Source organism: Mustela nivalis (assembly GCF_964662115.1).
Source record: "Mustela nivalis genome assembly, chromosome: 11".
NCBI classification, from domain to species: Eukaryota; Metazoa; Chordata; class Mammalia; order Carnivora; family Mustelidae; genus Mustela; species Mustela nivalis.
The window spans coordinates 47,281,103-47,304,171 of NC_139030.1; the positions used below are offsets into that span (position 1 = coordinate 47,281,103).

At 37.9% G+C, this 23,069-nt stretch overlaps 2 protein-coding genes across 3 annotated transcripts in view; one reads left to right on the plus strand and one right to left on the minus strand.

Moving 5' to 3' along the window:
- Positions 1-6,206, minus strand: part of HAT1 (histone acetyltransferase 1) — a 62,604-nt gene extending 56,398 nt beyond the window's left edge. Inside the window, exons 1-2 of one of the 2 annotated variants that reach the window (XM_082689175.1) lie at positions 6,132-6,206; positions 3,436-3,540 (exon numbers count right to left, since the gene is read on the minus strand). In XM_082689175.1, the coding sequence (XP_082545301.1) occupies positions 3,436-3,540; positions 6,132-6,138 (112 nt within the window). In that variant the 5' untranslated portion in view covers positions 6,139-6,206. Of the gene's footprint in view, positions 1-3,435; positions 3,541-5,959 lie in introns of both variants that reach the window. The other variant, XM_082689176.1, reaches the window with a different exon arrangement.
- SLC25A12 (solute carrier family 25 member 12) overlaps positions 1-23,069 on the plus strand; it is a 204,407-nt gene that overhangs the window by 72,000 nt on the left and 109,338 nt on the right. The window lies entirely within an intron of this gene.

A 23,069-nucleotide genomic window follows, 5' to 3' on the forward strand; every position in this document is an offset into this window, starting at 1 on the left:
CTTAACAGGTACAAAGTTTCTGTTTGAGGTGATGAAAAAATTTTGGAAATACAAAATTTTGGAAATTGTGAATGCAATTAATGTACTGAACTGTACACTTAAAAATAGTTAAAGTGATATAGAAAAAAAGATTCACTCTTTCTACAGTAACCTACCTCAAAGCACAGAATTTCTGTGAAAAAAGTGTGTCTGTCAATCCCTCACACACAAAGTGAAAACAGCCTCTGTTAGAGGAAAAATCTTGGGATACATCTTAGTGGAATTATAGATACGCAGTCAAGAGTTCAAGTTACCCCATGTTCCAAGCACATTGGCCTATCATATAGTAAGTTTCAATAAACATTTGTCCAGAGAAGGTGGAAGGGAGGGAGTTGGGATAGGAGGACTGGAAATAAAAAGGAGGGAAGAAGGAAGGTTGGCTTGAGGAAGCAAGTTATTACTACAACTATAAAGGATTAGAAAGACGAAGTAACCCAGTCAGTTTGGGTTCTGTCATGTATATGTAGAACTTGAGTTACAAAGTAACCTGAATTTTGAGGCAGGGAAAAAATATATATTAAAAATTACCTTCCACAGTTTTCTCACACACTATTAATAAAGGTGAAAAACATAATAGAATAATTTCATTTACAATAGCAATAACATAGATGAAATACCTAGATATAAACTCAGTAAGAAATGTTTCTCATATATATATAAAGTTTAAAACTCTTAAAAAAGATGGACATAAAAAAGACCTGAATAAATAGAAAAATATTCTTGCTATTAGAAAGACTCAATAATGTAAGGATTTTGATTCCCCCTAAATTAAACCTGATTTAATAGAATCTCAAGTTAAAAAAAAAATTAACAAAAAAATCTTTTTCAGGGACGCCTGAGTGGCTCAGTTGGTTAGGCAGCTGCCTTCGGCTCAGGTCATGATCCCAGGGTCCTGGGATCGAGTCCCACATCGGGCTCCTTGCTCGGCAGGGAGCCTGCTTCTCCCTCTACCTCTGCCTGCCTCTTTATCTGTGTGTGCTCGCTCGCTCTCTCTCCCTCTGTCTCTGACAAATAAATAAATAAAATCTTAAAAAAAAAAAAAATCTTTTTCAAACTTGATAAAATGTTCATCTAGAAGAACAAACATTAGAGAAAACTAGGAAAACTCCTAAATAGTAACAAGTGGGGACCTAGTCACACCATATAATTACATATAATTATAACATTTATTGTAATGGTACACTAATGGCTCAGGGACAAAAAAAAAAGTCCCAAAAGCCAGCTCAAGTATATATATGATACTTTAATATGATTAAAGAGAAATTTTAAATCATTAATGAAAAGACAATTTACACTGGCAGGTGGATAATTGGCTAATTCATCCGAGAAAGCAAAGCTTTGGTAACATGTAACACATGTAACGTCATGTGTTACACCAAGTTAGATTCAAAAATTTTGACTTAAAAAAGAAAAAAAAAATCCAAAAAATATTAGAGAAACAATAGATAAACTGCTTTATAATCTTAAAGTAGAGAGGGCCTTTTTGTTAAACATAAAGCAAAAACTCTTATTTGCATATATGATAAAATAAGGGCTGATTCAGGGTGCCTGGGTGGCTCAATTGGTTAAGTATCTGCCTTTAGCTCAGGTCATGATCCCAGCGTCCTGGGATCAAGCACTGCATTCCAGCTCCCTACTTAGCTAGGAGCCTGCTTCTCCCTCTCCCCCTGCTTGTGCTCTCTGTCAAATAAAGAAATAAAATCTTAAAAAGGGTGAGGGGAGCTGATTCTCTTAGATATAAAGCATATACTTTTCTTAGAATTAAAAATCAGTTTTCATTGTCAAATTAAAAAATAGTTTAAATGATACAGTAAAAAATCGACAGACAATAACAAGTGTTGGCAAGAATGTAGAGAAATTGGAACCTATGTGCACTGTTGATGGAAATACAAAATGAAGTAGCCACTATGGAAAACAGGTACGTGCACAGCCTTAAACAGGATCCTGGTTTTGGGAAAGTAAGTTTATGCATGCATACAAAAAAAATCTACATAAATATTCTCTCTGTAGTGAGGGGTACCTTCTTTGTCACCTTCTTTATATTTTTGTTATGTTTGTATTATTTTAATCAGCAGAAGCTAACATTTATTGAGAATTTCTAGAAGTCAACCTGTTTATGCACTTAACTTGTACTTAACCTTACATATAATCTTTATAGCCACTATAAAAGTAAGTACTATTAACTTCATTATAAGATAAGGAAACTCAGCCATAGAATGATGGAACCAATATTCATGTGCATATAACTATTTTTTTAAATAGCTTTATTGAGCCTGGGAGCTCAGCTGGTTAAGCAGACGTCTGCCTTTGGCTCAGGTTATGATCCTGGGGTCCTGAGAGGAGTCCCATACTGGGTTCCCTGATGAGCAGGGAGTCTGCTTCTCCCTCTCCCTCTGCTCGTGCTTGCTCTCTCACTTGCTTTCTCTCTCAAGTAAATAAATAAAATCTTAAAAAAAAAAAAAGAAAAGAAAAACTTTCTTGAGGAATTATTTACATACCACAAAAATTACTTTTTTTTAAGCATATAATTCAGTAATTTTTAATAAATTTAGAATTGTGTGACCATTGCCACAAACTAATTTTAAAACACTGCCATTGTCCCCAAAAGAAATCTCATGCCCATTTGCAGTCATTATTCTCAGTCAGCCTCAGGCAACTACCATTCTACCTTGCTTCTGGATTTGCCTTTTCCAAACATCTCACACAAATAGAATCATACTGTATATGTGGGGGTTTTCTCGTCTGATTTCTTTCACTTAGAATATTTTTGAGTTCACCCGTGTTATAGCATGTATTAGACCTTCATTCCTTTTTATTGTCAAGTAGTATTCCATCATACAGATAGATCATACTTTGTTTATTCTATTACCAGATGATGGAGATCTGGGCTCTTTTCTTTTTGGGCCACTGTGAATAATGCTGCTATGACTATTCATGTACTAATTTTTGTACAGACATATGTTTTCATTTCTCTTGAGTAGATCCCTCAGAGTAGATCTTCTGGATCATACAGTTCATTAAACTTTTTAAGAACATACCAAACTGTTTTCCAAAGTAGTTGCATCATTTTACATTCCCATCAGCAATGAGTGTCTTTCCACATCCCCACCAACACTACTGCCTACCATTTTTATAAGCAAAAGCATAAAGGTAAATACTTTAAAGAGCCTGAGAACACTTAACATGCTGTACTTCCTACATGTAAACTCTGCCAAACATCTACCCACTCCATGACATAAATGAATACTGAATAAAATCTGAATGTGTTCAATGCATGCAGAAAACTATACATTTACATGAACTGCTCTTACATAAAATTCTACTTCAAACTTTTAAAAAAGATTATATATGAACACACAATACATACATAACACCACTGAGAAATAGCATACATACCTAATTTTAGTTCAATTGCTGTGTTGGTGTTACATTTGTACTCTGCCAGTTTCTTCTCCACTGCACTCTTGTACTCAACCAAAAATTTCTCCATAGCACCAAATCCTAAGGGAAAGTTTTTAAAAGGTCTTGTTGGAAATGGTTTAAATAGTCAAACCTACAAAGAGGGTTCTTATTAGAAGTGGAATAAACAGAAGATTTAAAACATGCTAATAGATCATAAAAGCAACAAACTATAAAAGCACAGGTCATTCTCTACATAATCCTAAACAAATATAGAGTATGACTGCCCCATTATAAAACAGGAAAAACATCATTTTTGCCAAAGGCTTATGAACTAGGCTTGCTTTACATAAATAAGTAAATCTTAAAATTAACATGACTACTGACATTTCTCTATTTAATAGTAATGAATATTACCTGCTAGGATTTCTATCTAAGCAGTTTTTTAAAATATAAAAGGGTGCCACTGCTCCATCAATACACAAGGTGAGAACACCCTTTGATAATTAAAATAGCATTTTATCTCTAATACTGGAAAATTTCTACCCAGAGTACTTCAGATCAACCATTAAAAAACTATCAACTGATAATGCAGAGATTATCTCAGGAGGAACACACAAGAAACTGGTAACTGTGGTTATCTCTGGGATAAGAGAGAAGGAGTGGGGACAGCGTTAGGAAAGAAAATTTTCACTGCATTTTAAAAAAAAGGGTTTTTTAACCATATTTGTACAAAGTCATAAACGATGGGCTATCAGCAACCAAATGATTTTACTACAATGTGGCTGCTACCCATCGACATATGTAATAAATAACTAAAATGGAAGCAATCCAGGTAAACTTTCAAGCAAAGATGACAATAAATCTGACAAAATGAACATAAAAATTCAGGAAAAAGAAGTCATAAACAGAAGAAACAAAAGAAAGGTACAATGACATGCCATAAACTTTAATAAAAGGTTTAAAAAAATACACATACACAGAAAATAGGGAACATCTGAGGCAGTATAGATTAAGTCTATTGTCAGAATTCCTGAAATGAAATCAGATCTGTGAACTAGAACTAAAGCACATTACTTGACTCCTCTGACCCAAATTTATAAAATTGAGATAAAAGAACCCATTTAAGGAATTATATATGACGTATGCGACAAAATTTAACTTGTGAAATCACACACTGGCTTAATCCCCACACCCTATGAGACAAGTAAATACTATGTTGGCCCCGTTTCATACTAAAACGCTCAGGCTTAGAAGAAGGTTTAGGGGCGCCTGGGTGGCCCAGTGGTTTAAGCCGCTGCCTTCGGCTCAGGTTGTGATCTCAGGGTCCTGGGATCGAGTCCCGCATCAGGCTCTCTGCTCAGCAGAGAGCCTGCTTCCCTCTCACTCTCTCTGCCTGCCTCTCTGCCTACTTGTGATGTCTGTCAAAAAAATAAATAAAATCTTAAAAAAAAAAAAGAAATTAAGAAAGAAAGAGGTTTAATTGCTTAAGTGCACCCAACTTTTGAGTGGTGAGGCAGAGATTCAAATTTAGTTGTAATTCTTACTATATGTACACCATACACGTATGTTCTCCCTCTTTTATGCACTAGTGTACCCCTAAGATCCCACAGTCACTATCTGGTAGAATTCTTCTTCTTTATCTGTAGAGCTCACGTGATAGCCTGTCTTCGCAGCCCATCCATAGAAGTGTAGTAAGACTACTATGAAAGGCGCCTGGGTGGCTCAGTGGGTTAAGCCTTCAGCTCAGGTCAAGATCCCCAGGGTCCTGGGATCGAGCCCTGCATCACATCGGCCTCTCTGCTCAGCGGGGAGCCTGTTTCCCCCTCTCTCTCTGCCTACTTGTGATCTGTCTTGTCAAATAAATAAATAAAATCTTAAAAAAAAAAAAGACTATTATGAAGGCACTGCGGAAAGATAAAAGTAGAAACGGTCCTTCACTCCAAAAGGTATGTAACTGGGAAAAAGTATATACTCACACCAAAATAATCTTAATACACGTACAAAACAGCAATTATTCATTACTAAATGCTGAAAACTGAAGAGACAAAAAAAGAGAATGAACATGAAAATTATAGTATAAAGTACTATGAGAAGTTTAGATGAAGGAAGAATGCGAGAACGATCTCTCTCAAAGAAAACCTAAATCCATCCTAGGAATATTAAAGCGCCAGAGATTAAAAAGCCGACTGCGAAGTCCAGGTTCAAGGGAGAGCCCTAGTGCAGGGCAAGGCAGCAAGCAATGCGCTAGCTCAGAAGTTGACTGTAGTGGAAGGTGGAGGGAGACCTGGAAGAGGACGGCGACCCGAACATTAAAATCAGCTGGCGGGAACAGAACCAAACTACTGCGGCTGAGGCAGCGGTGCAAAAAGAGAAACGAGAAGATCAACAGGCCTCAAGGCATCCGGCACCTTCCAAGCCAAACCGCGACTCTTTCCCCGGGCTTCTTCGGCCCTCCGCAGGGGCCGAGCTCCCCGCAGAAGGCACAGAACCCCGAGTAGTTGGGGGCGGGGGCACGAACCTCGGCCAACAGGGAGCTGTGCTGAGAGTTCCGTCCCTTCAGGCTGAAGCAAGCCTTCTGGAACCCAGGCTGGAGCCGGAAAGTTCCAGGCGGGCACTGTCACCACGGTCTCGGCGTTCTTTCCCAAACCTACCCGCCCCCTCCCCTTGGTAAACTTTTCCCGGGAACTTACCCGCCATTTCCGAGCTGCGAGCACCCGCGGCTGAGGAAGGACGAATCAACCCGCGCGCTCCCTGGCCGGAAATGAGCTCATGGTTTGACGCATTTCCCCCGCCCACCTCTGGCAGGTCGCTGGCCAATGAGGGGAGGAGATTCCAGGCGCCGGGAGGTGGAAGCACTTCCAGAGGCGGGGCTGATGCCGAGGGGAAAGCTCCGACGGTTGCCTAGCCACGGCGACTACCGTCAGCCGCTTTGCAGGCCCGAACCGAGCGGACTGCGGCGCGAGGGGCCACCTATGTTCAGATGCCTGCTGGCTCGCCCGTGGAGAATTTCTTTAGGAGCGGATTTGAATGATATAAATACTCTAAAGCTGTTCTCCATTCCACCAGCAATATTTCGGAGACTGCTAGAAAAACTTTCCCCTGGGCCAGCACAAACACCCGAGGCCTAGGTTTATGTAGGAAAATAGAGGAATTGAGTTGCACTTACTGGAGAAATTCACGCTTTTTTGGTATCTATTTTCTCCGTAAATGCTTGTTTAACGTCGTTTTTCTTTTGTCATGTTTTTAAGCAGTATACAGTGTAATATTTAGGTACTCTGCTTTCACTCCTAGGATTACTAGGCATTGGGGCACGGAAATAGTTACCTAATAAGACCTCAAGTGGCCTGATGTGTCCTACATGTCTCAAGTCCTGGTGGCCTGAATCACGTCACAGGATGCTTCCTGATTTGGGGCTTAGGGCTTGTTAGTACTTAATCACTGTTGAAACTTTTTCGTCCCAGAAGATAAGACATTATTTAAGTATCCATAAATATTCCCACAACGTCGTCTGGACCCTAATTGCCCCGTCTCAACAAATGTGGGTTAATAGGCTTTACAGTGCTATTGCTGGAGCTAAAATGGACCCTTGGAATGATAGTCTAGAACGAACACTCCCCCTCATTTTAGAAATAAGGACATTAAAGCCCAGGAAAAATAAATTGCCCTAGTTTACACTCAGTATACAGCCAATGTAAGAATCCAGTTCTCCAGACACTCAGCCCAGTATTTGCTCAACAGCATGGAGATGGCCCTCTTGAAGACAAAGATCAGAAAAGGTAGGGAGAATGCTCAGATCTTTCTCTACACCTTAATGAAACACAAGAAATTACCATCCTAATTTTTTTTTGAAGATTTTATTTATTTATACCATCCTAATGTTTTGTTTTTTGTTTTTTGTTTTTAAAATGTATTTATTTGACAGAGATCACAAGCAGGCAGGCAGAGAGAGAGAGGAGGAAGCAAGTTCCCCGCTGAGCAGGGAGCCCGATGTGGGACTCGATCCCAGGACCCTGAGATCATGACCTGAGCCAAAGGTAGAGGCTTTAACCCACTGAGCCACCCAGGCGCCCCTATACCATCCTAATGTTAAGAAGAAATTGAAATTGGCTATTAATGACAGTATGTATCAAAAAAAGAAAACAATTTTTTAAAAATAATCATTTTTTCAAAATTGCAAGACTCATTTCTTTATAAAACCACCTTATTTGTAGGTTGGCCAGCTGCTGACCAGTAGTTACCTTTATAATAAGAAAGTAAGAAAATCTGAAATAGATTAGTCCTGTGACATTATGGCTAGTTGTAAGGAAAAAATGTAATGAAATCTACATAAGATAAATACAAATAAGAAAAAAGGTGAATATGAATAAGAAGTACAATTAAACATATATTGTGTGACTAGCATTTAATATGATCTGCTTACAGAACTGAAGTTATAGGGTTTTTAAAATATTTATTTGTTGGTTTGTTTATTTGTTTATTTATGAGAAAGAGAGAGTGCAAGTAGGGGGAGGAACAGAGGGAGAGAGACAAACAGATTCTATGCTAAACATGGAGCCCGAGTTGGGGCTTGAACTCAGGACCCTGAGATCATGACCAGACGAAATCAAGAGTCAGTTGCTTAACTGGCAGCTACCCAGGAACCCTGAGGTTATAGTTTTATATTGTCCTTGTCTTAGAATTGTTCACACATATTTTTTACAATGCCACAGAATATGTGTTTAGGTACAGTCATTCTGAAAGAATGACTTCTTTCAGAAAGGTAGTAAAATTAACAAAAAGAAAAAAGATAGTTTCCTTTTTTGCAGGGTTCCTTCCTCCTTTATAAATTTTATTTTACCTTGTTCTAAAGGGAACTTAGGAAGTGAATGTTAGCCACTATGGAATAAAGTTTCTTTTCTTTTCTTTTCTTTTTTAATATTTATTTATTTGACAGAGATCACAAGGAGGCAGAGAGGCAGGGGGGGGTTGGGAGGGAGGGGGAAGCAGGCTGTCTGCTGAGCAGAGAGCCCTTTGTGGGGCTGGATCCCAGGACCCTGAGATCATTACCTGAGCAAAAGGCAGAGGCTTTCACCCACTGAGCCACCCAGGTGCCCCTGGAATAAAATTTCTGCAAAAGGAATATGCTGTCCTTATACAAATGCAAGAGGCAGTAGCGGGCTGTGGAAAGTTCAATGCCCTGCTAGTCTCAGTTCTACTACTTCATGATCCTTGTTTCATCTATTAAGTGGAAATAATACTCTCCTTCCAGTCACCACAACTGGTTGTGAAAAGCAAAATGGAACAATATTTGTGAAAGAGGTTTGTAGACTCTAAAATATGTTAATATGAGGTGATAGTTGTATGGTAATATTTATTCTAGAATAAGAGGTTTAGAAAAGGCATTTTTCTCCAAGAAAAAGCCAGATTGTGCTATTAGGAATGAATTAGCAACCACATGTTTCATAAAGGTTCAAGTGCATAAAGACTAGTAAATTTTGTCATCCTGTGTTGAAATCTCTACAAAACATGGTATTAAAGAGATGGACGTCAGATAGTACATAGAGGAAATCTGAGATCTAAAAGGAAAATGAAGATACTTAATGTATCTTTGTTTCAAAATATCTCTCTCTTTTCAGGCAAATAACAATAGCTATTTAACTAATTTGTTTAGTTCATAGCACTAATCGGGAGGAGAGGAGGACGATGAGTTTCAATTCCCAGACCAAGTACCCAGAATGCCCTACCCACCTACTTGATTTTCATGAGTTAAAATAAAATAAAAATAGATGTTTATATCAAAAACTATTAGAAGACTAACTTAAAGACACACTTTACCAACAATTTGCACACTCGTTTTTGTAACTCTCATACAGTACCCATAGAAATACAAACTAGTACTTTTTGAGAAGTATTTTAGCGATTTTAATAAATTTAACATATTTTAAATTTGTATGTTTTTAAAACTTGTATATCTTTTGAGGCAGCAGTTCCACTTACAAGCATTTATCCTACAAAACTGCCTAAGAATGCAAAGATATATGAACAAAGATGTTCAATGCAGCATTAGTTTTACTGAAAAATTGGAAATAACCTAAACATTCATCAGAAGGGTTTGGTTAATATGTACTGGTTTGGGAGAATATTTACTATATAATAGGTTAAAAAATAAGTTATACAACCTTACAATGTTATGTTATTCATGTAAAGAAATGTGTTTTGATATAAACATAGAAAACATCTAAAAGCATACCTAACAACTTTAACAGTGACTGCCTCTAGAAGGGGGAGTTTAGAGAAGAGAATAATGAGGGATTTAAAAAATTATATACTGTTTGCTTCCTTGAATGAGGCTATGTTGTTTTCTTTCATAATTAGAAACTTAGCATCTTGGGGCGCCTAGGTGACTCAGTGGGTTAAAGCCTCTGCCTTCCGCTGGTGTCATGATCCCAGAGTCCTGGGATCTAGCCTCTCATGGGCTCTGTGCTCAGCGGGGGGCCTGCTTCTCCCTCTCTCTCTGCCTGGCTCTCTGCCTATTTGCGATCTCTGTCAGATAAACAAAATCTTAAAAAAAAAAAAAAAAGGAAACAGCATCTTTTGGGATGTTTTTGGACATATTTGCTAACTTTTTATCCTCTTCTTTACGTTCTATGAATCAAAGAGAAACAGCTTGAGACAAGGAACAGTAGAAAACTAATATTTCTCTTTTTTCATTGTGTCATTATTTACAAGCAAAGATTGGTCAAAATGAGGGAAGAGTACTATAATTGCTTATACTTGTTTACATATGACCAGTGAGGCATGATTTACTCTTTGAAACTACAATTTGCAAGAATGGCATTAATTATTTGTGTCTACCTACAGTAATACAGTAATGCCTAAGATATTTCACATTTCATGTGAAAATACTGTTTCAAATTATTCTTCTGTCTTAAACTTTTTTTAAAGATTTTATTTATTTATTTGACAGACAGAGATCACAAGTAGGCAGAGAGGCAGGCAGAGAGAGAGGAAGGGAAGCAGGCTCCCTGCTGAGCAGAGAGCCCGATGCAGAGCTTGTTCCAGGACCCTGAGATCATGACCTGAGCTGAAGGCAGAGAATTTAACCCACTGAGCCACCCAGGCACCTCTGTCTTAAATTTTTTTGCTGCTCTGTGTTGTTTCTTAATATGGAAAGCTTCAGGATAGAGGAAAGGTGAAGAAAACTTTTATCAGAGATACTTAGATATTAAAAAATAAGACTGGAAAGTGGTAAAAATTATGATTAGAAATATTCATTTTAAACTGATATATTATTTCAGTCATTGTGTTTTTTTACTGTCATAAAACAAAATTGACCATCTTAATTGTTTTTCTATTTTTTAAAAGACTTATTTATTTATTTATTGACTTATTTATTTGAGAGAGCATAAGCTGGGAGAAGAGCAGAGAGATCGAGGGGAGCAGGTCCCCCACTGAGCAGGGAACCCAGTGTGAGCTCAATCCCAGGACCCTGGGATCATGACCTGAGCCAAAAGCAGATGCTTAACTGACTGAGCCATCCAGGTGCCCCCACCATCTTAATCATTTCTGAACACACAGCTTAGTAGTGTTAAGTATATTTGCATTATTATGGAAGCTGTCATTTTAATGGACTGTTTTTCAGCCAACTTCTTTGTGATCTATTTACTCATACTACAATGCACAGCAAAACTCTTAACTTCTATCATCTGGACACAAAAAGTGAGTAGCTTTTATACCAACTATATAATGCCATTACTTGAATGTTTAGTTCATAAATCCATCCCTTAAATAGTTTAGCTTTATGACAGTGTTTTTTCTAAATTTTTTTTATAAATGAGGATTTTGAGGGACTATATATACATATATGTCTACATACATACCTAGATATATATGTATGTATATATGGTTATCAACAAACTAAACCAACCAGTCAGTGTGCAAATTAGTAAAATTTAAAGAATTCTGAAAATTTTGCGGGGCGCCTGGGTGGCTCAGTGGTTAAGCCGCTGCCTTCGGCTCAGGTCATGATCTCAGGGTCCTGGGAGTTCCGCATCGGGCTCTCTGCTCAGCAGGGAGCCTGCTTCTGCCTCTCTCTCTCTGCCTGCCTCTCTGCCAACTTGTGATTTCTCTCTGTCAAATAAATAAATAAAATCTTTTAAAAAATAAATAAAGAAAGAAATAAAGAATTCTGAAAATTTTGCTAGAAGGAATCCAGACTTTAAGGTTTTGTTAATCTCATCAACATAGGGCTCTCAGAGAATCATTTTGCCAGTCTCTTGAGTGAGCTAAGAGGAAGAAAGGGTCATGCCAACTGGCATCATATAATGCAAAGAGAACCTGCTTCATCAGGTAAGAAGAGTGTGTTGGTAGGGTTAGGATGCATTTAAATAATGAAAGGTTTACTTTTTCATATCATTGTAAAATTAAATTTTGTTGTATATGGGGAAGTTTATGTTATAGATATGGTAGGATTTTTAAACATAGTTTAAGAGAAACTAAAGTACTTTGAATAATATAAAATCAGAACTTTAGAGCATAATGATTTTAGAAATCAGGTAATCTAATTGCTGCCTTATTTTTTTATTTGGTAACATATGCATTAAAACTTTTTTTCATATCTCCATATAAATACATATCTAATATATTTTTATTATTCTTTGTTCCTATATTAAATATTACCATTGTTAACCTTTTGGGGTTTTAAATTTTTTTTTAAAGATTTAATTTATTTATTTGACAGAGAGACAGCGAGAGAGGGAACACAAGCAGGAGGAGTGTGAGAGGGAGAAGCTGGCCTCCTGCTGAGCAGGGAGCCCAATTCGGGGCTTGATCTCAGGACCATGGGATCATGACCTGAGCTGAAAGCAGACACTTAACAACTGAGCCACCCAGGCACCCTAACTTTTTGTTTTTTAGACCAAAAAGAATATGAATACTAATTTTTAATATATCCCACCCAAGTAAATCACCTGTGCACCCCTGAAAATCCCTGACTTCAACCCACATTCTTCTTTAAGACTTCTCAGCAAGTTCATGTTAGAGATACTGTTGGTATCTCTGTTTGGTCCTTTGTTTTTCTACTTTTTTCTTCCCATTCTTGCTATTGAAAGGCCTAATTTCCCTCATGAAATATGTTACTTTGGAAAGAAAGTCATTGTGTCTGGTACATGATTGACATCTATTAAATGTTTGTTCAATGATTTTGGAGTAATACCATTAAGAACGTAAGTTCTCCCCAAAACAGCTAAGCTTCCACTTTTGTTCCAGCACTTCATGGTTCTTGGGATTGGAAACTGCTATGTTTTGGGACACCTGGGTGGCTCAGTCGGTTAGGTGTTTGCCTTTGGCTCAGGTCATGATCCCAGGGTCCTGGGATCTATTCCCACATCAGGATTCTTGCTCAGCATGGAGCCCACTTCTCCCTCTGCCTGCTGCTCCTCCTGCTTGTACACTCTCTGTCTCTCTGACAAATAAATAAATAGAATATTTGAAGAAAAAAGAAAGGAAACTGCTAAGTTTCTTTGCTGTAAAACATCCTTCAACATTCGAATCAAAGACTAAAAATCACCTTATTGGGTCCAACCCATCCTACCAACATGTGTATAATACAGTCAGTCCTTTCCTTCTTAGTATGTTGTTCTTTGGATGTCACCAGAAAGTAGCTCTGGCCTAAGGTAGGTAATCAACACAATTGCCAGGAGATGATCATTTGCCAGAGTACATTTATTTCTGGTACAGTGGCTCCAAAGACAAGGTTGTCCAGGATACATGTATTCTTGCAGATGAGCCCAAACCATCAGTAGGAGGTCTAGTTTTGTTTTAAGATTTTATTTATTTATTTGTCAGAAAGAGAGCGAGCGAGAGCAAGCACAGGCAGACAGAGTGGAAGGCAGAGTCAGAGGGAGAAGCAGGCTCCCCGCGGAGCAAGGAGCCCGATGTGGGACTCGATCCCAGGACGCTGGGATCATGACCTGAGCCAAAGGCAGCCGCTTAACCAACTGAGCCACCCAGGCATCCCAGTAGGTCTAGTTTTACCCCAGAAAATCTTAACCTAGATTCTAGCTTTTTCACGGAGTTCTAAGACAGCCTAGCTGTTCCTCATCAGCCGCTTACCCTGCTCTTTTACACTTCCATCTCTACCCTTCAATAAGTTTTGCACCCAAACATTCAATCACTAGATGTAGGCTGCCATCTCCCCAAAGCAAGATCCTATCAGGAATATACTTACGGAGTTGAAGGAGAGGTACTAGATATGTGGTACAGTGGATATAACATCCTTCCTCCTTTTCTCCCTGGGCTTCCCACAACAAACAGCAGCGAACCCATGCTGTTCCCTGCCGCAGCCCCACATTTCACCCCAAGTGAGGCTTTTATACTCCTCTCTCACTTCTCTCCAGTTGGCTTCATTGAGGCCTGCTGTTTATGGGGCCTGCTGTGTTCACTCACCAAGGTAGGCCTCCTTATCACAGAAAGATTGCTTCACTTCCTGATCTGTCCTCCTAGGGGATAATTATGAATCATCATCTTCTCCACTGTTAGGCTTATTTACCTCTTATTGATAACTCCTCCAGGACTGGAACTATGTTATCTTCATCTCTGAGTTCTTACTTGAAGTGAGAACAAATTCTCTTACCATTTATAAAAGATTTTTATTCAGATGAAGAGTTATATTGAATACATTAATATTAAGCTTGCTTATATCCTCTCTTCTTAGGCCTACTCTCAGGTTTGTTTATCTTCCTCCCCACTCTGTCTAGCCCTTGAGGACAGTTCCTATATAAATGGAATTATCTATTTACTACAATACTGGGTTGTATTTTCATTTTATGAATTTTTATCTAAAAATCTGAATGCTGGGGTGCCTGGGTGGCTCAGTGGGTTAAGGCCTCTGCTTTCAGCTCAGGTCATTGCCCCGGGGTCCTGGGATCGAGCCCCACATCGGGCTCTCTGCTCAGCGGGGAGCCTGCTTCACCCCCTTCTCTGCCTGCTTCTCTGCCTACTTGTGATCTCTCTCTGTCAAATAAATAAATAAAATCTTTTAAAAAAATAAAAATCTGAATGTTGACTTAAAATATGTAATATTCTTATTTAAGAGCAAAATACTTGGAGAAATGAAAACTTCTATTTATGAGATGTTCTAAGAACAATGGCAAGGGTTTCCTAATATATTTTTAAAATATTAACAAATAATTATAACATTTTGTTTCATGTAAGTTTTATTATGCCAGAATCACAAGAAAGACCAGGAAGAAATTTTCTTTTCAAAAGATTGTGTCTACACATCTACATTGTCCTTGGGTGTATAGAAGCCCTGCTGAGCTAAATTTTATGTTTCTTTCATTTAGTAAAGATTTTTTTTTTTTTTTTTTTGCTATTTTTTCCTTTTGGAAATTTGGACTTTCAAATTCTTTGAATCTCAGATTTTGAACTTCAGGTTGTTCTTTTGAGCAAAATGCATGGAAGAACTGTAGCAGGGAGATGACAAATGTCCAGTTCTTTCAAATAGTATCAGTATGATTTAATTATCTTAGTTTTGCTTTGCTTTGCATTAAAAATAAATTAGATAATGTGTTTAAATGCCAAATTTTATTTACTATTAGGAGATTTAATTGTATATGAGCCCATATCTAAGCACAAATGAAAATTGCATAGTTATGTATTTAGTATGTCATAACACCTTATCCATCTATTAAAGGAAGATAAGTACCTACCTAAATCATAATTGTGACAGAACAATAAGCTATAATTTAAAAGGTCATTCTTTAGTGAGCATTGCTTTATTTTTATGCTATCTGATTCATATGTATTTTCCACTGGGGTCATATGGGGTTGAGATTTTTAAGATTTTATTTATTTATTTATTTGACAGAGATCACAAGTAGGCAGAGAGAGAGGAGGAAGCAGACTTCCTGCTGAGCAGAGAGCCTGATGTGGAGCTTGATCCCAGGACTCTGGGATCATGACCTGAGCCGAAAGCAGAGGCCTCAACCCACTGAGCCACCCAGGTGCCCTGGGGTTGAGATTTTTAAAAGATAGACAAACTTCTTATCTCGTACCAGGCTTGGTTTAAGAAAGCGTTAGGGCATTCTGTGTATGAGATCAATATGTTGTAAACAATTCCAGGAGATTCTTTATTCTGCACCAGTGTCCTAAAACATTCTAGTCATTCTAGTATGAGAGGACGTTTTCATAAATTAGAGTCCTCATACAAATATTAACAATGATGCTATAGAAATTGGAGTGAGAGAGAGAATAGGTTAGGGTACATGATTTCACATCAGGTGGGCCTAAAGGAATTGTCACTGGAGGGATCAAAAACATGTTCCCTAAAATATCTCCGCTATTAACAATTATATGTATGAACTCCCTGCAAACTAGAATGATTGCAGATAATGGAAAAAGTCAAGCATAATACTCAAATTTTAATGGAAAAGGGAGGAACTGAGAGATCATACTTTGTTTAGTCTTCTTTGAACTACTATGGTGTTAATCTCTGAAAAACAATGACAATGAAAAAAACCAAAAACCAAACCAAAACAAAACAAAAAACCACCCTGATTTACGAGTCCACAGAGGGTGGCCACGTATCTATTATCCAGCATGGATTTATGAAAAGCAATCTTGCTAAATAAACTTACTTTCCTTCTTAAATAAACGGCAAAAAAAAAAAAAAAAAAAGAAGAAGAAGAAGTGTTACAGCAGGTTTGGTTAGCTATACAATCATTGCTGACCTTATACAAAATAGTGATGTAGAGAAAATTCAATTATCTGCTCCAGGTATTGTTTAATATACTCAGATTACTCATACATTTGTACTTGCCACATAAATACAATTTCAGTTCTGATTCATTCACTTAACATTCTATTATAAGCTACATACTATTGTTCCTTTTACGTGATCAAGTTACTAAGGAATCTGAACTTGGTTGAGGTATGAAATAAAATGCTTTGTTTTTCTCTAATCATTGCTCCACTCTACTATGTTCCCCCTGGGGAAGATTCCATACTTTCCTGGTATTTTAAGTTATTCAAAGTCTAACCTATCCTAGTTAAAACTTCATTACTCCATTGCCATCTACTCCATTGCCGTCTAACTTGTAGCCACAGGGACTTGAAATGAAGAAGGGAGTATAGTAAATTTTTCATTCATTCCCCTTCAAACCCCTATAGATTGGGTTGGGGAATGTCTGGTTCTAGAATATTTTTTCTTTCCTTCTCAAAACAAATCTTCTGGTGTTGGAGGCTAGAAGTAGGAATAGAGGAGAGATGAATCTAGCTACTTAGCTACTCTGTGTTTTGGTTATCTCTGCTTCTCCAGTTGACATTGGCTGCCATCAATTCCGTTACTGTCTCTCACATAGCATGCATTCTTAATTTATTCAGTGAGTTGAAAGGAGCATCCATTTTGTACCAATTCCCTGAAAAGAAGACTCTGGTTCTTCACTGCTTTTGTCTCCTTTGTTAGTAGGCTTCCCTTTAGGATGGAATACTGCAAAAGCAATTCAAGTCCCCATATCTTCCTAGTGTCCTTTGAAGTGTAAGAAATTCATGTATCCTCTCTTGTGTGACAATCAATGTTCCCCCAAAAATGGGTGTACATAACTTATCAACCATCATATCTTCATAAGATAATGAGATTTAAAATGTTAACCAATGCCAATGCTCTTTATTTATTTTTAAGATTTTATTTATTTGGGGTGCTGGATGGCTCAGTCAGTTAAGCATCTGCCGTCAGCTCATGATCTCAGGGTCCTGGGATGGAGCCCCATGTCGGGCTCCCTGCTCAGTGGGGAGCCTGCTTCTCCCTCTGCCTGCAGCTTCCCCTCCTTGTACTCTTTTCTCTCTCTCTCTGTAAAATAAATAAATAAAATCTAAAAAAATATATTTACTTATTTATTTATTTGAGGTTGGGGGTGGGGAAGCACATGCGGGAGAGGGGTAAAGGGAGAGGAAAAGAGAAAATCCCAAGCAGGCTCCATGCTGAGCATGGAGCATAACACAGTGGTGGATCTCAAGACCCTGAAATCATGACCTGAGCCAAAATCAACTGACTGAGCCACCTAGGCACCCTTTTGAAACAGAGATAATAACATGAGATAGCTCTACTTCTGTGGTTGTTTTGAGGATAGTACTTGGGATATTGTTTGATACATAGTAGGTGTTCAATAGTAAATATTCATTACTATGGGCTTTGCATCAGCATATTGTGAATTTCATTAGCTTAAGTAATCTTTGGGTCATTTACAAGATGATTTCTGACCTCTGGAGCGGATGACCAGATATCCCAGACTTCAGTGACTTCACCATATTAGGCCTTTTTTGAAAGACTTAACAGCAGGCCTTTAGCAGTCATGCCTCTCTATCTCAATATGCCCCTCAAATTCAACAATTTTAAAGGTGCCTTCTCCAGTTTTGCTTGTCTCTGTATCTGTGCCTACAGGTCTATGTTTTCATCTTAATTTAAGATTAAGATGTCTTAATTTAAGATTAAGATTGTCTTATAAGAAACTCTTATTCTTAAAAAAGGAAAGTGAGAGAGGGCAAAAGGTGATTTATGAAGATGATCTTCCCCAGAGATGTGTATTTTTTCCTTTATCAAACGTTTTTTTTTTTTTTACTACTGGTATATGCCTAACCCTGTGCTAATTCCTAGAGACATGGAGATTTTTGTTTTATCTTTTCCTCAATTACTTATAGTGAGCATCATGCTTAGGAATCTATGTGAGTTCACAGTCTGTTGTAGTATTTTTAAACTGGGCCATGAAATCAATTCAGTGTATTAAAACCAGAAATATAAAAAAAGGAGAATAATACAGAATAATAAATAGCAGAGTATATTGCATGTAGTGAGGTTTGATATTGCTTCATGAAATTTCTATTTCAGGTTGGGGTGGTTAAAAATATGTATTTCGTACTCTATAGGTCTGTGTCAGTAAAGTTTGAAAACCACCAGTGGAAAAGACAATAAACAAAGAAGGGATTATAACACAGTGATAAATACTATACACAGAATGGGGTCTAATCCAGTCAAGGAAATTGGGTGGAAGATTGTTTTCTGGAGAAGATCCTTGAGCTGTATCTTAAAGGTTCTATTACAATTGCTAGCCAAACAACAAAATTATGTACCTGAGTAGCCATCTTTAGTAATGCAAAGATCCAGCACAGTTTTCTGCAGTGTTTTATTTTTTTCCTGCAGTGTTTTATTATGAAAAATTTCAAACATATAGAAAAGTTGAATTTTTACAGTGAATTCCCATATATCCCTCAGATAGGTATCACATATCTCTCCCCACCCCGCATTCATCCATCATCCATCCATCTATTTGTCTATCTATTCATCAATCTTATTTCTTTTAAGCATTTCAAAGTAAATTTAAGATAGTAGTATTTTCTCCCCTAAATACTTCATTAGCTAGAATTCAATATTCACAGATTTTTTTTCTTTTGAGGAAAAATTTACACATGATAAAATATATAAACCTTACATGTACATTCCCTAAGTTTTGGAAAATACACACACCTCTAATCTAAACCCCTAGCAAGACATAGACTATTACCATCACTCCAGATGGTTCCCTCAATTCCTGTCTTCCAGAAAACCTGGTTCTTTTCCCACCATAGATTAGCTTTGTTTGTTCTGGAACTTTACATAAATGTAATCATACATTTACACTATATAATTCCATGAAAGGCTTCTTTCACTTAGCATGATACTTAGCATGATACCATGTTCTATGTATCAATAATTTGCTATTTATTTATTTATTTATAAATATTTTATTTATTTATTTGACACAGAGAGAGAGAGAGAAGTTAGGCGAGAGGTAGGCGAGATGCAGGGCTCAATCCCAGGACTCTGAGACCATGACCTAGGCCGAAGGCAGAGGCTTAACCCACTGAGCCACCCAGGCACCCCGCTTTTTTTTTAAATTGCTGAATAGTATTACATTCTGTAGATGTACCATAGTATATCCATTCTCCTATTGATAGACATCTAGGCTATTTCCAGTTTTTGGCTTTTATGAATAAAGTGGCCATGAACATTCTTGTACAAATCTTTTTATCCATACATATTTTCACCTCTCTTGGGTAAATACCAAAAAGTAAAATTGCTGGGTCATAGTGTGGGTGTATGTCTAGTTTTATAGAACCTGCTAGATCTTTTTCCAAAGTGATTGGACCGTTTTACACTCCCACTACTGTGCCTGAGAGCTCTGGTTGCTCCACATCCTTGCCAGCATTTGTTTTCAGTCTTTTTAATTTTAGCCACTCTCGTGGGTGTGTAGTGCTATCTCTTTACTGAGATTTAATTTGCATTTCCCTGATGGCTAATCATCTTGTATGGTTTTCATATGCTTATTGGCCTTTTGTACATTTTCTTTTGTGAAGTATTTGTTCAAATTTTTGCCCATTTTTAAGCTAGATTGCTTATTTATCTTTGAGTTTTAGGAGTTCCTTATATACTGGAGTATCAGTCCTTTGTTGCATATAGATAGATAGATAGATGATAGATAGATAGATAGATAGATAGATAGATAGATTTTATTTATTTATTTGAGAGAGAGAATAAGCGGAGCCATGGTGGGGAGTGGAGAAGGAGAGGGAGAAGCAGACTCCCTGCTGAACAGGGAATCCTATGACCCTGGAATGACTTGAGCCAAAGGCAGACACTTAACTGACTGAGCCACCCAGGCACCCTGTTGTATATATGTTTTGCTAATTTTTCTCCTAGAGACTGTGCTTGCCTATTCATTTTCTTAATTCTGTTGTTTGATGAGTATAAATTTTAATTTTAGTACAATCTAATTTATCAATATCTTAATTTATGGTTATTGCTTTTTATATGCTGACTAAAAATCCTTTACCTACCTTTGAATCTCTAAGATACTATTTATGTTTTCTGCTAAAAGCGTTATGCTTTAGTTTTTGCATTTAGGTCTATGGTTCATCTCAACTCAGTCTTAGTGTGTATTTTGAGGTGGAGGTTGAAATTTATTTTCTTCCCATGTGAATTTCTGTTTTTCCTAGAGTCATTTGTTGAAAAGACTCCTTGCCCCATTGAATTATTTTAGTACCCTTGCTAGAAATCAAATGACTTTATAATTTCATATCTATTTCTGCATCTCTCTAATCTCTTCCATTGACCTATTTATCAATCCTTATACGAGCCAGGACCACACTGTACTGGTTTCTTCAGCTTTCTAATAAACATTGAAGTCAGGTAGTGTAAGTCCCCTAACTTTGTTATTGTTCAAGTTTGCTTGGATATTCTGAGGCCTTTGTTTTTTGCCTGGCACAATTTTTTTTTTAAAGATTTTTTAAAAATTTATTTATTTGACAGGCAGAGATCACGAGTAGGCAGAGAGGCAGGCAGAGAAAGAGGAGGAAGTAGGCTCCCTGCTGAGCAGAGAGCCCGATGTGGGGCTCCATCCCAGGACCCTGGGATCATGACTGTAGCCAAAGGCAGAGGCTTTAACCCACTGAGCTACCCAGGCGCCCTGCTGGCACAATTTTTAAAATGAAAATTTTCCCTCTACTTTGGACCAGGTTCCAAGCATCCTTTCTGGTTGACCTCTAAATAGAAGGGAGGCAAAAACCAGATCCAAGTAAATCCCCAGGGGTCGATAGAGGTGGGCATCTCAGGGATTGAGCCTGATATTTGTTGAGCCTGATATTAGAAAATAAATGACTGAGAGCAGTTGATGCAGTCAAATATTCTCTATGCTTTGGGAGTCACGCTATTTATTTTTCTTATATTTCCTATAGTTGCAACAGTGAGCTTAGTGCAAACACAGGCACTCAATAAATTTGTATTAGCTAAAATTTGGCTCACTCTTAATCATGACATTAGAGTATGAAAAGAAACATTACAGTTCATTTAGTTCAATTCTCCATCTGATCATAAGGTTTTTCACTAAATATCAGCTTACACATGATTAGTATAGTTATAGGGCCCTCATAGACTTGAACATCTAGAGCAGTTCATTCCATGAATTCCTTCCCAAATCCATTGAAAAGAAAACTGTTATTGCCTCCACAAGGGAATAAAGAAGACTGTGGTCCAAAAATAAGATCACTGTCATCCTCATCGCATAATTTATAGGACTCAGAGTCCAGCTGTGAGGAAGAGCAGGTTAGGAAGATGTAACTACAAAAGTACAACTATTCCATGTGATTTTTGATACCCCACTCTTCCCTCTCCACCAAAAAGAGAATTTATTTCAATAAGACCAAATGTTCATAGAGGGCATATAATACTAGTACAATATAGAGAAGTACTAAAATGTCTAATTTATGTAGTATCTATAAGTGGTTTGGGTTGAAATAATAATTTCTGGCTGATTTTGAGGTCAGCCTATGAAGTAGAACATAATTTGTTCAAACTTGGACACCTAATGCTTAATATTTCTCCTTAGCCTACCCCTTTCCATTTCCCCATAAAGATTCTTAGCAAGGAAGGAGTTAAAGCACATCTTAGAAATCGGTAGTTTTGTAGTATTTCAGTAAAATAAAAAGGACCATTTTTATAATTCTATTAGGTCAAGATCAATATTACTTCAAAGTTCTAGATGTTCAAATATCCTTTGTATGTGTGTGTGCCAAAGTCAGATCATGCTATTTATTTGAAACATGTTTAAAAAGATTTTATTTATTTATTTGACAGAGAGAGAGACAGCAAGAGAGGGAACACAAGCAGGGGGAGAGGGAGCCGGGGAAGCAGATTCCTGCTGAGCAGGGAGGCCCATGCAGAGCTCCATCTCAGGACTCTGGGATCATAATCTGAGCCAAAGGCAGATACCCAATGACTGAGCCATCCAGGTGCCCCTATTTCAATTATTTTAAGTGGGATTCATCTTGATGGGAGGCATAAAATGCAGTTTATTCCTCATCATGATGGTATATGTACTTTCAACCTAGGAAGAGTTTCACTCCTGGTTTAGTCAGTCAGTGATAACCTAATGCTCTTCTAGTGTTTATACAGTACCTGGATTTACCTCTTACAAGATGACATCCATAGTAGCTGTGTGGGATATGGAAATAAGAAAAAAAAAGTATTGGGACGCCTGGGTGGCTCAGTTGGTTGGACGACTGCCCTCCGTTCAGGTCATGATCCAGGAGTCCCGGAATCGAGTCCCGCATTGGGCTCCCAGCTCCACGGGGAGTCTGCTTCTCTCTCTGACCTTCTCCTCGCTCATGCTCTCTCTCACTGTCTCTCTCTCAAATAAATAAATAAAATCTTAAAAAAAAAAAAAAAAGAAAGAAAGAAAAGAAAAAAAAAAGTATTCATGTCAGTAAAATAATTGGAAGAGGCGGGGCGCCTGGGTGGTTCAGTGGGTTAAGGCCCCTGCCTTAGGCTCGGGTCATGATTTCGGGGTCCTGGGATCGAGCCCCGCATCCGGCCTCTCTGCTCAGCAGGGAGCCTGCTTCCCTCTCTCTCTCCCTGCCTCTCTGCCTACTTATGATCTCTGTCTGTCAAATAAAATAAAATCTTAAAAAAAAAATTGGAAGAGGCTAGAAAATAAACAGAAATAGTATGTTATTAAAAATGGAAGGACGGGGCACCTGAGTGGCTAGGGGTTTGGGCCTCTGCCTTTGGCTTGGGTCATGGTCTCTGTCCTGGGATCAAGCCCCCCCCATCAGGCTCTCTG